The following is a 15,612-nucleotide window of genomic DNA, read 5'->3' as shown; positions in this document are numbered from 1 at the left end:
ACCACCAGGGCCAACAAACTCCACAGAGTCGTACCACTCCCTGGCTAAAGAAATTCCTTCTCATCTCCGTTCTAAATGAACATCCCTCTATTAAGGCTATGTCCTTTAGTCTTTAGATTTGCCCACCATAGAAAACATCCTCTCCACATCCATTCTATTGAGGCTTTTCAATTCAATAGGTTTCAATGAGATCCCCTTTCACTCTTCTGAATTCCAGTAAGTAAAGGCCCAGAGCCATCAAATGCTCCTCATGATAGCCTTTCAAACACACAATCATTTTTGTGAACCTCCTCCAATTAAGAACCGCTAGCCAGATTATAGAAAAGTTACTGACGAGATTTAACTGCAATAATCAGAAAAGGTGTCAAAATGGTTGCAGTGATGCGCCTAGTGAGTAGTGCTTATTGCTCTCACTTTCAGCTTCCATCACTGGCTAGCAGTCTTGCAAAAAGGAGAGCTGAATGCACAAGTCTCTCCCTGCCAGCATACAACCTCTCCAGCAGCAAGCCTCATGTAGCGCCTCCTCACTGGTGATACACGGAAACAGAACTCCATTTTGGATTCAGACTGAACTAGAGGACAGGAAGGAGGCCTGACCCCTGCATACATAGCACGCAGGCCCATCGGTGTGTGGACATGTCCTGCTGCTCACGAACCAGATCCCCAGCTATGGGTAGATAGCCCCATTGCCTCGTAGGCAGCCTTGGGAGAGTCTAAGGCTACGGGAGTAAACCCAGACAGAAAATTCAGAGTGGAGCCCCTAAGCCGGCTGGATGTCATTGAACATCCTTCTGGCAGCTCCTGCTGCCAAGATGATATGGCTTCATAAGCTTTCCTTTGGACTACACTGGTGACCTTGACGGTTGGGCATCACACACAGGATTGTGATGATGATCATCATCACCCACTGTCCTTTAAGACAAACCAAAAACTACCATGTTGGTGTAAGGAGAAATTGAAGCTGAAACTGCTCTTAGACTAAACAACTGAGAATCAGTCTTCTTTCTTTCTTACGGCGATTCAGGCCTAGGGGGCCCAGAGAATCAGTACTGATATTCAAATCTGGCGTTAATAGCTTTTTCCTATTTTATATGCTCTACCACATGTCTGTTACAAAAAACTGCAAATTTAAAATATTCACCTGGAAATTAATGCATAAATAAGTTAATAACCTAGAACTCAATTCCTGGAAGGGTGATGGAATCAAAATGCAAAGGAACTTTAAAAAGGAAATGGATGGATATACATTGAAGAAAAATAATGAACAGTTGTGAGGGAAAGCTGCCAGAAAATAAACTGACTTGATGTTTCAATTATCAAAGTTCAGGAGAGATACACTGTGGGATTCTATAAGGGTTATAAAATCAGCAGTGCAGCATCATCTAGTGGTTAGAAGACCATTCACATTAACTGGAGAATCCCATGGAGGCAGGTTTCGTCATCAATGGCATTTCAGCGATGCTCATGACAGACCTCAAGATGACTCTGGTTATTCTCCCAGTGGAAATGCAGAAACCACTTGGAGGATTTTCATACTATTTAAATACATATCACTCAAGAAAAAGTATTGATAAGCAGATAAATAACTCTCACCAACCCCCCGTTACGGGTCACCCTAGAATGAAAAGGGGTCCAGAACAGACCCTATGAACTGTGCTGCCATTAAGAGAGAGGGAGGCGTCCAGCGCAATGAGAGAGAGAGGGGCAGAAACTGCTCGAAAGAATGATGTTATGGTTCCTCTGCTGATTGTTTACCTTTCTCCGAGGTCACTTGCCTGCTTGTCTGCAGAAGGTGGTGGGCGGAGCAGGTTGATGTCCAACATGTGGAGATAAAAAGCAGATCCGCTGTTACACCATGAGGCACGCACAGTGTTGGACACTGAACAAGCTTTGTGCACCCATGTGAAGGTGGGGTTTTGGAGGATCGATTTGGGGAAATCGATCAGAGGCTCACAGTGTGAAAAGGTGCGACCGGTGGGGAATTATTTGTGTGTCCACTCTTGCCTGGGTGATAATTCCACCACTGAAGAACGATCGTACATGCTTTGGTCACAGTCGGTGACTACAACAGGATTTCGGAAGACAACGGGAAAATCGACGGCAACAGCTCACCTCTCTCTCCAACATTACTCAACTAACTACCTCGAACTGAACTGAACTCTCTTCATCATCTCGTAAGACTGTACCTATTTACCCCTGGTTTGAAAGAGCCTAGTTTTGTTCCTATTTCCACACATATATCATTGCTAACCTGTTTGATATATTTGCATTTATATTACTGTATTGCATAGCTTACTAATAAACATTATTAGTTTATAGCAATACCGGACTCCAAAGTGTTTTCCATTTCTGCTGGATCTTTAACCCAGTCATGGGGTACGTGACACCCCAAATAACCAAAGATCTATAATGAATTTTCAAAGCTTCAAAAATCTGGAAAAAAGCTTTGAGCAAGTTAAAAAAAATACAAACAAGAAAGTCTGCAGAAGCTGGAAATCTAAAGCAATGCTGGAGGAACTCAGCAGGTCAGGCAGCATCTATGGGAAAAGAGTAAACAGTCAACATTTCAGGCAGAGGGCTTCTTCAGGACTAAGAAGTACAGGGTGGGGGGTGGGGGGAAAGATGCCCGAATAAAAAGGTGGCAGTAAGGGAAGGAAGCTAGTTGGAAGGTGATAAGTGAAGCCAGGGGGGTGGGAAAGGTCATGGGCTGGAGAAGAAAGAATCTGACAGGAGAGAAGAATGGACAATAGGAGGAAGGGAAGGAGGGGGGGCCCAGAAGGAAATGATAAGTAGGTGAGGTGAAAGGTCAGAGTACGGGGAAGAATTGGTTAAATTAAAAAATAATTAAATAGTAAATTCATTCTAAGGGAACACCACTTGTGATCTGATGCAGAATTCTCCAGTACATGGACAATGCAAGTGTAAAGTAATTAATTCAAATTCACTCTCCATTCCTGAACCTCACTGAGGAATTCAAGGTCAGAATGCAACCTGCAGTCCAGCTGTCAGTGGAAGCATTGCTGAACTGTACATGGACATCTGCAGCTGTTGTGGTATACTTGAGAAATCCTACAGCTGCCATCGTATGGTGAAACATGCCCAAATGGTTGTTAATTACATAGTGTAATGATAGAGAACACTGATAATCTGCCATAGCCATCCTCCAAAACTTGATCATTTGAGTCAAATTACTCCTCAAAACTCAACCTCCAGCAGTTACAAGGCATAACTGTCCAGTGTTACCTCACAAGATAACCACCAATTCCAGACAGTCTTTCACGAAAGGCTTACAACACATTCAGATAAACAATTTACAGTATTCAGAATGTGGTCTCACTCATGTTTTATCTTCAGCATGACGTCTTTCTTCTGCATTTAATTCTCCTAATAAATAACATGGTTAGCTTTGAGAACTAGTTATACTTTTATTCTAGCCTTTAAAAAAAAATCAAAGATCCCCTTGCATCTCAAAAGCTCTATATCCAGTTACTATTTAGATAGCAGACATGTTTCTGCAGAATGGGCAGTCTGTTGTGTTCCCATACTACATTCCAATCAATTCTTCATCCACTTCCTACTTTCTATCACCTTGTAACCGTATGTCCTCTACACATCTTTGTAACATCACCACCTTCATCCAAGTCACTTACATCAGCAAATTCCTAATACATGTAAACGTACATTCAGTGACCACTTTATTAGGTACTCCTTCTGGTTAATGCAAATATCTCATCAGCCAATCATGTGGCAGCAACTCAATACATAAAAGCATGCAGACATGGTCAAGAGGTTCAGTTTTTGTTCAAACCAAACATCAGAATGAGGGAAAAATGTGATCAAAGAGATTGCGGAATGATTGCTGGTGCCAGACAGGTTAGTTTGAGCATCTCAAACTGCTGATCTCCTGAGATTTTCTCACACAGGTCTCTGGAGTTTATAGAGGAATAGTGTGGAAAAACAAAATATCCAGTGAGTGACAGTTCTGTGAGCAAAAACACATTGTTCAAACTAACAGGAAGATAACAGAAATTCAAATAATAACATGTTACAAGTGGTGTGCAGAACAGCACATGTCAATCCAAGAAGTGGATGGGCTACAGCAGTAGAAGACCATGAATTTACACTCAATGTCCACTTTATTAGGTGTGAGAGGTACCTAATAAAGTGGCAGAGTGTATACAGCAAATAAATTTGATCCTTGATTAATCATAAGTTAAAGCTCCAGCGCTGACCCATGGTACAAAACTCATATCTCATTAAACAGATGAAACTATGCCTATTCTGTCTCCTGTTAGCCATCCAATTTTCTATCCATTTTAATGCATTATCTACGCATTGTGCATTCATGGAAGATTCTTCTAAAGCACTATTTTGTTAGCCAGCTATGCCAGAGGACACGTTTGTGACTTGGGTGTGAAATGACCCAAGCCACTAATGGGATTTGTGTCCAAAATATTCTGTGGCAGTACCATGCCTCTCCTATGAGGATAGAATCAATTGCACAGAAAATTGATTCTCAGAGCTGTTACAGGCAAGCAGACACTTCTTCCCTCAAGGACTGGTGTAAAATACACGTTCCTCATTACAAAATCCAAACCACAGTAGGATTTCCCACAAAAAAGATTCTTACCTTTTGAAAGTAATTTCCGAAACTTCTGTGTTGCTGCAAGCTGCTGATCTGGATCATCTGAAAATATCATCTGTACCATTTCTACTGTGATTACACCTTCCTATGGATGTACAAGAGTTTAAATAGAACAGAATAAAGAGGAACAGGCCCTTCAAACCATAATGTTGTGCTGAACCAATTAATAGTTTTAGTTTAAAATTATCTTGAGACATTTTAATTCCTTCCACTTACTCCTGGCATAGATACCACAGTTGAACTTATGTCAGGATCCTGAATGGGACTTTCAAACATGACTTCATCATCACCAGGTACAGCCACATTTCTGCGTTTGAACAACTAGAGTATATAAAAAAAATGCTATTAGATGTAAAGTGTGATTAAGCATCCATTAGTATTTTCAAAACTTTCTTCACTACACACCTGCTCTTCCCTTTTCTGTTTTCGTAATTGAATTCCCTCTTCCTCACGTCGCCTTCGCATTTCTTGAGTGTTTAATGCTTTGTTCTTGTAGCTTCTCATTCTGTAATTGTCTTTCACAGGGCTTGCCATGTCTGCAATGAAACATCCCCTAAATTATTAAACAGTCAACACTGCAACTGTGGAAAAGGAAGAAAACCAGAACCAATGGTATTCCCCCACAAACACACAGTACGTCAAACTCACGACCAGCAGAAAGACGTGCTAGCATTGGAGAAAGTCCAGAGCAGGTTCACGAGAATGAACCCAAGAATGAAAGGGTTAACACACAAGGAGCATTTGATGGCTCTGGGACTCTACTCACTGTAGTTTTGAAGAATGAGAGGGGATCTCACTGAAACACTGAGCATTGAAAGGCCTAGACAACATGGATACAGAGAGGATGTTTCCTATAGTGGGGGAGTCTAGGACCAGAGGACACAGCCTCAAGAGTAGAGGGACAACCATTTAGCATGGAGATGAGGAAGAATTTCTTTAGCCAGAGCTGGTGAATCTGTACAATGGTTGGGTTGATTTGTTCTCTGATCTTGGCAATCCATTTGCAAACATTTTGTTATCATATGATAACAAATATTGTCCGCCTGTGTATCCTTCGCATACTTGGACTTTGTATACTTATCAATCAGCTGATGGATCGTCATTATGGAAACTCAACCAATCAGCAACAAAACCCCTCATGTCACGATTGAGTTATTCAAATGATAAGTATATAAAGGCCAAGCATTCGGAAGACACACAAGTGAATTGTGCGTGATGATGTCTCTCATCTGCTGACAAAACATTTGCAAATGGATTGCCAAGATAAAACAACTCAACCCAACCATCAACCAGCTAAACTACACATTTTCCAAGTTATTTCCAATCTGTGTAATTCATTGTCACAGGTGGCTGTGGAGGCCAAGTTATCGGGGATATTTAAAGCAGAAGTTGATAAGTTCTTGATTAGTAAGGATGTTAAAAATAATAGGGAGGAGAGGAAAATGGGGTTGAGAGGGATAATAAATCAGCCATGATGGAATAGAACAGATCCAGTGAGCTTAATGGCCTAATTCTACTCCCATGTCTTACAGTCAATCCAATTTTACATAGCTTAGTTTAACAAATTCTGCTGAGGTACAAATATCAAATCCATGTCATTACTTAAAGCATTTGTTCTTACAAGTTTTGGATTTAAAAAGATTTTGCACCTTTGCAATCATTTCCCTTATGTTAACAAGACTTGCAAACAAAGAGATTAGATTTTTGCCTGATATTTTCCCTATAAATAACGTTTTGTATAATGGTTTAAGCAGAATCACTACAACTCCATTTGTCAAAAAGTATTCATCATTAATTGCCATGCTGTATTCAATTTTAATCATTCAACCATATATAAATGATCATGAATACAGCCAAACAAAACAGTGCTACTCTGGGGTCAAGAGCAAAACATAGCACATAGCACAAAGCACACACAAGATATCTAGCGCAATCATGTATGACGTGGGTGATCACAGTCTTCCATTGGTATGACCATGATTGTTTTTGGCAAACTTTTCTACAGAAGTGGTTTGCCATTGCCACCTTCTAGTCATTTAAAATCTAATACAGTGAACTTGTTTAATACTGCACTTCAACTACTACTTCCTTCTGGACTTAAGCTGCACCAAGTCTTGAGTTGGTATCTTGTGGATTTTGAAAAAACTTCAACTTATTTCAAATACCTGTGAAAGAACCAATGCTGTTTCATGAAATACAGCCATTTATCTAAACTATTAAAAAAAAGTGCAGAATAATTTGAAATATTTTGAAGGACCCTGTGCAGATGAGGTCATTTTTGTTAACAAGTCATTGTTTCAAGACTGTAAAAGGTAGAATGACTATGAGAATGTACCTGATTTTCTGGGCCAGTGTGAACTCTGAACTAAAGAATTAAAGAAATATCATAGCAGGTAACGTGTTGTGGATGCTGATGGAGATGATCAGAATCTACATTTGCAGTATGAATAGCTCGAGGACCTTTGACTCAGTATGAGTCTGAAATTCAGGCACTGATGCATCAGGGAAGGATTAGAGCAACCTGAATATTTGAACATGGCGCAATCATAGGAACTACAGAACTGACCAGTCAGCAGCAACAGGAAGGGGTAACCACCAGTGTTACTGCTGTGGGCAACCTTTCACACTTCAAGCAGTAGGAGGTCTTCCAGACCGTGACAACAGAAGCACAGTTTAGTTTACAGGACAAATAAACTGATCACAGCACTATGCTGCATGGCAACCAATCAAATTTGGATAGAAAGTGAGAAAGAATGTTGGGGCTCTAGGAGATAGAATGATTATTCAAAATTCTAAGTAACTTTATTATCAAAGTACATATATACCACTATATACACTACCTTGAGATTAATTTTCTTGCAGGCTTTCACAGTATAACAAAGAAATGCACGAGTAAATACTAGAGTTTTAGATGACATGCTGAATCTGTGCAAACCCCAAAGTAAAGGCACTGTCCTGTCTTCTCTGTGATAGCACTAAAGTGCTAGTCCAAGGTCAAATCCTCTGATAAAATGACACCAAGGAATTTAAAGTCATTGACCTTCTCCATCTCTGAAACCCTAATGACTAATGGACCTCTGAGTTCCTCTTCCTGTAGTCAACAATCAGCTCTTTGGCCCTACTCAGACTGAGTAAGAGGTTGTTGTTTTGGCATCACTCAGTCAGATTTTCAACCTCCCTCCTACATGCTAATTTGTCTGTAACTTTGATTTGGCAACGACACTGCTGTCGTCAGTAAACTTAAAAATGGCACTGGAGCTGTGCTTAGCCACTCAGTGATAAGTGTGAAGTGAGCTGGGGACTAAGTGCAAAGCCTTGTGGTGCACCTGTGCCGATGGAGACCGTGGAGGAAATGTTGTTGCCAATCCGAACTCACTGGTGTCTGTAAGTGAGGAGATCAATATCCAATTACAAGGAAATATCGAAGTCTAGGTCTTGGAGCTTATTGATTAGTTTTGAGGGGATGATAGTACTGAACGCTGAGCTGTAGTCGATGAAGAGCATCTGATGTATGCAACTTCATTGTCCAGATATTCCAGAGATAAGTGAAGAGCCAATGAAATGACATCTGCTGTTGAACTGCTGGAACCTATAGGCAAATTGGAGCAGATCCAAACCACTTCAGGTATTCATGCTTTATGACCAACCTCTCAACGCAGTTCATCACAGTAGATCTAAGTGCCACTGGACAATTGTCATTGAGACATGCAGATACAGTTTTCTGCAGATGTGAGCAATAACCCTGAAAATTTACCTACTTAATGCCCAGGACAAGACCACAAGACATTGGAGCAGAAGTAAGCCATTCAGACCATTGAGTCTGCTAACTTCATTGTGTCAATCTTGAAAAACCAATGAGAATAGGCCCAACCTATTTTCATCACAGGAATCTGATGAACCTTTTCTGCACTAATTCTCAAAGCAACATCTTTAAACACAGAACAAAACTGCATAAAATTAAGTCAGGGGCTCCCAACTGTTATGTGCCATGGAAACCTACCATTATCCAAGGGGTTTGTTGACCCTAGGTTGAGAACCCCTGAACAAAGCGCTTCTCCAACTACGCTATAACCAGAGCCCTGGAATAATGCACCCAACCCCCTCCCCCTACTTTTATATTCCATATCCATATCATAAAGGCCAATAGACCAATAAGCCAAATTTCTTGCTGTATCTGCATATTACCCCTTTGTTTCAAACACCTGGACTTTAAGAGCTCTTAAAACTAAAAATCTCACTACAGTTCAATAATAATTTGATTCTTTTCATCCTTTCAAACTAAATAACATTACCATTATATATTCTATCCCCAATCTCTTGTCCTTTCACTTCAAGTTATACTTTCAGCCTGCAACCGTGTATGTTCCTTTCTTAAGATATAGGAGCAAAATTTGGCCATTTGGCCTATCAATACTGCTCTGCCTTTTCATTACGGCTGATCGATTTCCCTCTTGGCACCAATCTCATGTCTTCTCCCCATATCCCTTCATGCCCTGACCAATCAAAAATCTATCAACCTCTTCCTTAAATATATCCAATGACCTGGTCTCCACAGCTGCCCATGGCAATGAATTCGATAGGTTCCAATAAGATTCCCCCCTCATTCTTCTGAATTCCAGTGAGTACAAGCCCAGAGCCATCAAATACTTCATATAACAAGCCTTTTAATCCCGGAATATTTTTTGTGAACCTCCTTTGAATCCTCTCCAATGTCAGCACATCCTTTCTTAAATAATAAATTGCTTATAATACTCGAAGTAAGGCCTCAACAGCATCTTACAAAGCCTCCAACATTACAATCTTGCATTACAACTTGCTAACCAAAGTTCAGAAAAGGATCAATATGATAACATGGAGCAGGAAAATGATAACCTGCCACTGTAAAAAACCAGTGAATGCACATGTGAAAGCATACATACCTCCTATTATAGTCAGAATAGGAGAAAGTGGAAGAAAAGCAAAGCTAAAGGCTCTTAATTGAATAAATGACTAAACAGTATTCATAAAATATCATAAATGGCACGCAATCTTTGGGGCTGCAAAGTGACGATTGGGAATTAAACATTCCAGGATCCTTCTCTTATTTGAAACTACACAAAATGGGAAAGAAGGCAAGCAATTACAATAATCAAGGCAGTAGAGTACACCGTGTTGAGAGATTCAAAGTGTTATCAGATAGGAAGTAATAGAAACAAATGGGAACTTGCAACCACAGGAAATTGGTGTTGAGGCTCTTCTATTCACAATTGACTTCAATGATTTAGATGAGGACTTCAAGAGTAAATATTTACTGATGATACAAAGATGGATAAAAGCATTTGATGCAAGGAGGTACATAATGCATATAAGCAGATTAAATACCTAGGCATGTTCTTGGCAGAAGAAACAAACAAAAAAGCAAGATCAGAAACAGGTTTATTGTCACTGAAATGATATGAAACTTGCAGGCATAACAAATTACTACAAGTCACAATAAAAAAATTAGTGCCCCTTGTTGTGGATAAATATTTTCAAAAAATACAAGTTTAAACACTAAAATGCTATTGGTATTAAGAAACACCCTAGTGTCTTTTACAGAAACCTTTAAATATCCATGGATGAGAAATAATGAGGAAGTTTTGCCCTTTATTCCACTGGACAAAGATTGTGCTTCCTGAATAATTTTGGACACATCTTATGGATCTTGGGCTGTTGATCATGAAAATCACCATGAAATTTCCCTAACACACAGTTTTGTTTTAAAATCGCCTATATTTGTTATTTCAATTCATAATTCAAGTCAATTAAAATGTTGCCCACAATGTAAGCTGAAAAGTTTTCTATCTTTTCCAGGAATTCTTAAACAGGGTGGATGCTGCATGGCAGGACAAGTTTTAAAAGCCTATATAAAAGCTCTATGCACTGTATTTACATGGATATTGGTATGCAATCACGATGATGCACGTGCTCTATGTGCATAGCATACTGTGTGTATTCATTCTAATAAAGTAATTGGAATATAAAAATGTCTTGCTAATGTTGCAACAGCCGTGATACTTTGTTATATTTGTGACAAGTACAGACTTAATTCTCAAAGATGGAACATGACTCCTTTTATTGAGAAAGCTTGTGAGCTCTACTTTGGGTGTAAAATTGGTGACCAAAACAAAGTCTGGGCTCCTCACATGTGTTGCACACCATGCACTGTCAATCTTAGATCTTGGCTCAGAGGGACTCAGACGTCAATGCTGTTTGCTATCTCGATGATATGGTGAGAGCAGAAGGATCATGTGACAGACTGCTACTTCTGTCTGACCAGTGTGTCTGGTTTCTCTGCTGAAACCAAGAAATTCATTGAATACCCAATATCCCTTCCGCCTTCAGACCCTTCCCAAATGACAACAGTCTTCCAGTATCAAAGCCACCAGAGATTGGAGTCGACAGGAGGCAAAGATGCCATGATGCATGAGCCAGGAATGGAAAACACTGATACAGAATTTGAACCTTTTATGTCGAGTGAGCATCATCTGATAACTCAATCTGAATTAAATGACCTGGTCAGAGACTTGGGTTTGACAAAGGGAAAAGAAGAATTACTGGACTCAAGACTGCAAGAATGGAATCTGCTGTCACCAGGCACCAAAATTTCTGTAAAGAATTTTGATATTTGAGATAGAAGTCTCCCTAGAATAAATGATGCCAAGACTAAGAAAGGCATTTTTGTTGGCCCACAAATCAAGCAGGTCAATGACAAGCAATTCGAAGAACTTCCAGTGGGACCGGAGAAAATCACTTGGAAGGCATTCAAGGATGTTGTTGAAAATTTTCTTAGCATCTACAGAGCACTATGCACTACGTACAGCTGTTTGACAACAGGCTTTAAGCATACAAAAGCATGAAGTGTAACATGTCACTAAAGATTCATTTTCTTAGTTCCCATTTAGACTTCTTCCCAAATCTTGGCGCTGTCAGTGATGAGCATGGTGGAAGGTTTCACCAGGACATTGCAGTCATGGAGAAACGGTATCAGGGCAAATGGAATCGATCAATGCTTAACGATTATTGTTGGGACACTCATGCGAGAAGCCTCGGACACCAAAGTACACCAGGGATACTGAATACAAATGAAAAGCATCAACAAAAATTTTTGGCTTAGGATTGTTATGCAATTAAATACATTAAATTTAATAAAAGCTAATTTCTTGTTTCTCCAAATTCTTACACAATACAAGTAGTTGGAAATTATATTTATGTTCAGTTTCAAGATGTCACTAATAACCAAAAATTTCTGAGGAAGCTCCACTATTCCATCATGGCTGAGCCATTTTTTCTCTCTCAGCCCCAAGCTCCTGCCTTCCCTCCCATATCCCTTCAGACCCTGACCAATCAAAAATCTATCAACTCTGCCTTAAATATACATGAAGACTTGGCCTCTACAGCTGCCTGTGGCAATGAATTCCACAGATTCACCATTCTTTGGCTAAAGAATTTCCACTTCATCTCCATTCTAAAAGGACATCCCTCTATTATGAGGCTGTGTCCTCTGGTCTCAGACTCTCCTGCCACAGGAAAATCCTCTCCACATCCAATCTATCAAGGCCTTTCACCATTCGATAGGTTTCAGAAAAATGAAAGGTAACCTCACTGAATTCTACTGAATAACATGAAATAGGAGCAGGAGTAGGCCATCTGGCCTGTCCAGCCCACCATGACTGATTTGGCCATGGGCTCATCTCCACTTGCCTGCCTTTTCCCCATAACCCTAAATTCCCATACTATGCAAAAATCTATCCAACCTTGTCTTAAATACATTTACTGAGGTAGTCTCCACTGCTTCATTCAGCAGAGAATTCCACAGAATACAGGCCCAGAGCCATCAAACGTTTCTGTGACAAGCCATTCAATCTTGGAATAGTTTTCGTGAATCCTTCTTAAGGGGCCAAACCTGCTCACAATACCCCAGGAGGCCTCACCAGTGCTTTTCAAGTTATAACATTACATCCTTACTTCTATATTCTTGTCCTCTTGAAATGAACACTAACATCACATTTGCCTTCCTCACCAGGATTAAGCTGCAAATTAAACTTTCAGGAATCCTACACAAGAACTCCCAAATCCCTTTGTACCTCAGTTTTCTGTATTTTCTCTCTATTTAGAAAATAGTCAACCCATTCATTTCTAATAACAAAGTGCATGAATACAATGTCCCAACATTGTATTCCATCTGCTGTTTCTTTGCCCATTATCCTAATCGAAATCCTTCTGTAATCTCTCTACTTCCTCAAAACTACCCATCCTTCCACCTACCCTCATATTGTCTGCAAACTTTGCAACAAAGCCATTAATTCCATCTTCCAAATTACTGATATATAACGTAAAAAGAATCGCTCCCACAGATAGATGCTAGAATCTTTTTGTAATGCCATGGGCCTGTAGCTAGTTAAGCAGCCTCATGTGTGGCACCTTGTCAAAGGCCTTCTGAAAATCCAAGTACACATCAACCGATTCTCCTTTGTCTATCCTGCTTGTTATTTCTTCAAAGAATCCCAGCAGAATTGTCAGGCAAGATTTTCCCTTAGGGAGACCATGCTGACTCTGGCCTATTTTATCATGTGCCTCCAAGTACCCTGAGACCTCATCATTAATAATCGACTCCAACATCTTTCCAACCACTGAGGTCAGACAAACTGGCCTATAGTTTCCTTTCTTCTGTCTCTCTCCCTTCTTGAAGAATGGAGTAACATTTACAATTTTCCAGTCTTCCAGAACCATTCCGGAGTCTAGTGATTCTTGAAAGATCATTACTAATGCTTCATGATCTCTTTAGCCACCACTTTCAGAACTCTGGGGTGTACACCATCTGGTCCACGTGACTTATCTACCTTTAGACGTTTCATCCTTCTCTCTCATTATTGTCACTTCATGTCCCTGGAGCTTCCACCATACCGCTAGTCTCTTCCACAGCAAAGACTGATGCAAATATACTTATTCAGTTTGTCCACCATTTCGTTGCTCCCATCCCACTAATACCTCTCAAGCCTCATTTTCCAGCGGTCCAATATAATCTCTTTTACACTTTATGAATCCAAAGCTTTTGATATCCTCTTTAATATTATTGGCTGGCTTACTTCATATTCCATCTTTACCTTCTTAATTACTTTTTTTTAGTTGCCTTCTGTTGGTTTTTTAAAAGTTTCCAAATTTTCCAACTTCCAACTAATTTTTTCTCTATTATATGCACTTTCTTTGGCTTTTATGTTGGCCTTGATTTCTCTTGTTTAGCCACGGTTGTGTCATCTTTCCTGTAGAATACTTCTTCCTCTTTAGGATCTGCACCTTCTGAATTGCTTCCAGAAATTCCAGCTATTGCTGCTGTGCTGCCATCCCTGCCAGTGTTCTTTTCCAATCAAGTGCCAACTCCTCTCTCATTCCTTTGTAATAATTCTCTTTATCCCCATTGTTATACTGATACATCCAACTTTAGTATCTTCTCAAATTTCAGGGTGAATTTGATCACTTGTCCTCAAGGGCTCTTTTACCTTAAGACCTCTAATCAAATCTGATTCAGCCCCCATGGGGTGCCACTATAGCATGACACTATTACAGCTCGAAGCACTGGTGTTTGGAGTTCAATTCTGGGATTCTCTGTGAGAAAGTTAACACATTTTTCCCCTGTGCACGCAGATTTCCTCCAGGTACTCCATTTTTCCTCCTACATTCCAAAGATGAACAAGTCAGTAGGTTAATTGGTCAATGTAAACTGTCCTGTGATTAGGCACGGATTAAATAGATATGGAAGGAAGAATGTGCTTGCAAAAGAGGTGCCAAGAATGGTAGATTGGTTGTTAGGTTACATAAGCATAGCAAAGTAAGAGATCTCATAGAAACAAATTCTTACAAAGTCTGACTGAATAGATGCAGAGTTGATACCTATTCTCCAAACAGTGCCAGAATCAGAGTATCAACACAAGAGATGTGGCATATAGGTCTGAGTGATCTTTAACCTACAGCAGCAATTCTTGGACTTCTTTATCCAACAGGTTGTGGAGGGCTCACTGACAAAACAAAAGATCAGGATTTTAGGTATTAATGGGTATTGATGGAGATGGTAGGTGCAGTAAACTACCAAATGAAATATCAGCCCGAATCCTCTGACAGGCAAAGTATGGAAAACAGTCTGAAAGAGCTTCTCTGGTTTTAATTATTATAATGTTAAAACGATAACGTACAGCCTACTCTTCACAATTATCTATATTCTATACACAGCTTTAGGAGCCCATGGCCTTTTCGGAAACCATCTCCAATAAAATCACTTTTTAAAAACTTGTATATTTAATTCCCTCAAAATTGCCACCACAGCATCCTTAGCCCGGTGTTCTCAACCTTTCTGATGCCACGACCAACAGCATTAAGCAACGGGTCGATGGAACCCAGCCAGTTCTTTGGATTACCAGTATGTTTTCTTTTCGTTTAGTGACAAGTTCTGTCATTTAGTGACATTCCTAATCGCAACATTTTCGGAGCTTAATTCCATCGATACCTGTCAGTGACTGAGTCTCGCTGTGAACATGAGCGCACATTTCTGTAATTTAGATCTGCGCGGTCTTGAGGTTTATCAACGTACCGTATCCATGAGCATCCCGTGTGAAAAATGACAATTTAGTAATATGAACGAGTAGTCAAAAACACTGAAAAGGGGTCATTCGTGATCAAATGGTAAAAGGGAGTGAAACAGGCAGCAGCGCTAACAGTTCATACTCCAGAACGGAGGATTCTCAGCACCACGGGAGCAACCACACCCATAACTCCAGCACCAGACCCCTCTAATACCCATTCTTACACCTTCCTTTGCCCCTCCGGCGCACAGACTGGAAGCTAAAGCTGGAGAAGAACGGACAATACTAAACAAGCACCCAAACACAGGTAAAGGCAAATGTGCGCAATTCCAGAATCACCGAGTAACCCCAAACCCGACCACTGAACACACG

The 15,612-nt window shown here is 40.2% G+C and overlaps 1 protein-coding gene across 1 annotated transcript in view; it reads right to left on the bottom strand.

The window, feature by feature from the left end:
* The window catches only part of kpna5 (karyopherin alpha 5 (importin alpha 6)), a 54,463-nt gene that overhangs the window by 38,507 nt on the left and 344 nt on the right, over window positions 1-15,612 (bottom strand). Inside the window, exons 2-4 of the mRNA XM_073057448.1 lie at window positions 5,051-5,181; window positions 4,862-4,966; window positions 4,631-4,730 (exon numbers count right to left, since the gene is read on the bottom strand). Of these exons, the coding sequence (XP_072913549.1) occupies window positions 4,631-4,730; window positions 4,862-4,966; window positions 5,051-5,179 (334 nt within the window). The 5' untranslated portion in view covers window positions 5,180-5,181. The remainder of the gene's footprint in view (window positions 1-4,630; window positions 4,731-4,861; window positions 4,967-5,050; window positions 5,182-15,612) is intronic.

Source organism: Hemitrygon akajei, chromosome 9, assembly GCF_048418815.1.
Source record: "Hemitrygon akajei chromosome 9, sHemAka1.3, whole genome shotgun sequence".
Lineage (NCBI taxonomy): Eukaryota > Metazoa > Chordata > Chondrichthyes > Myliobatiformes > Dasyatidae > Hemitrygon > Hemitrygon akajei.
Note: the sequence above shows the minus strand (reverse complement) of the source record. Positions and strands in the feature narration are given on the sequence as shown.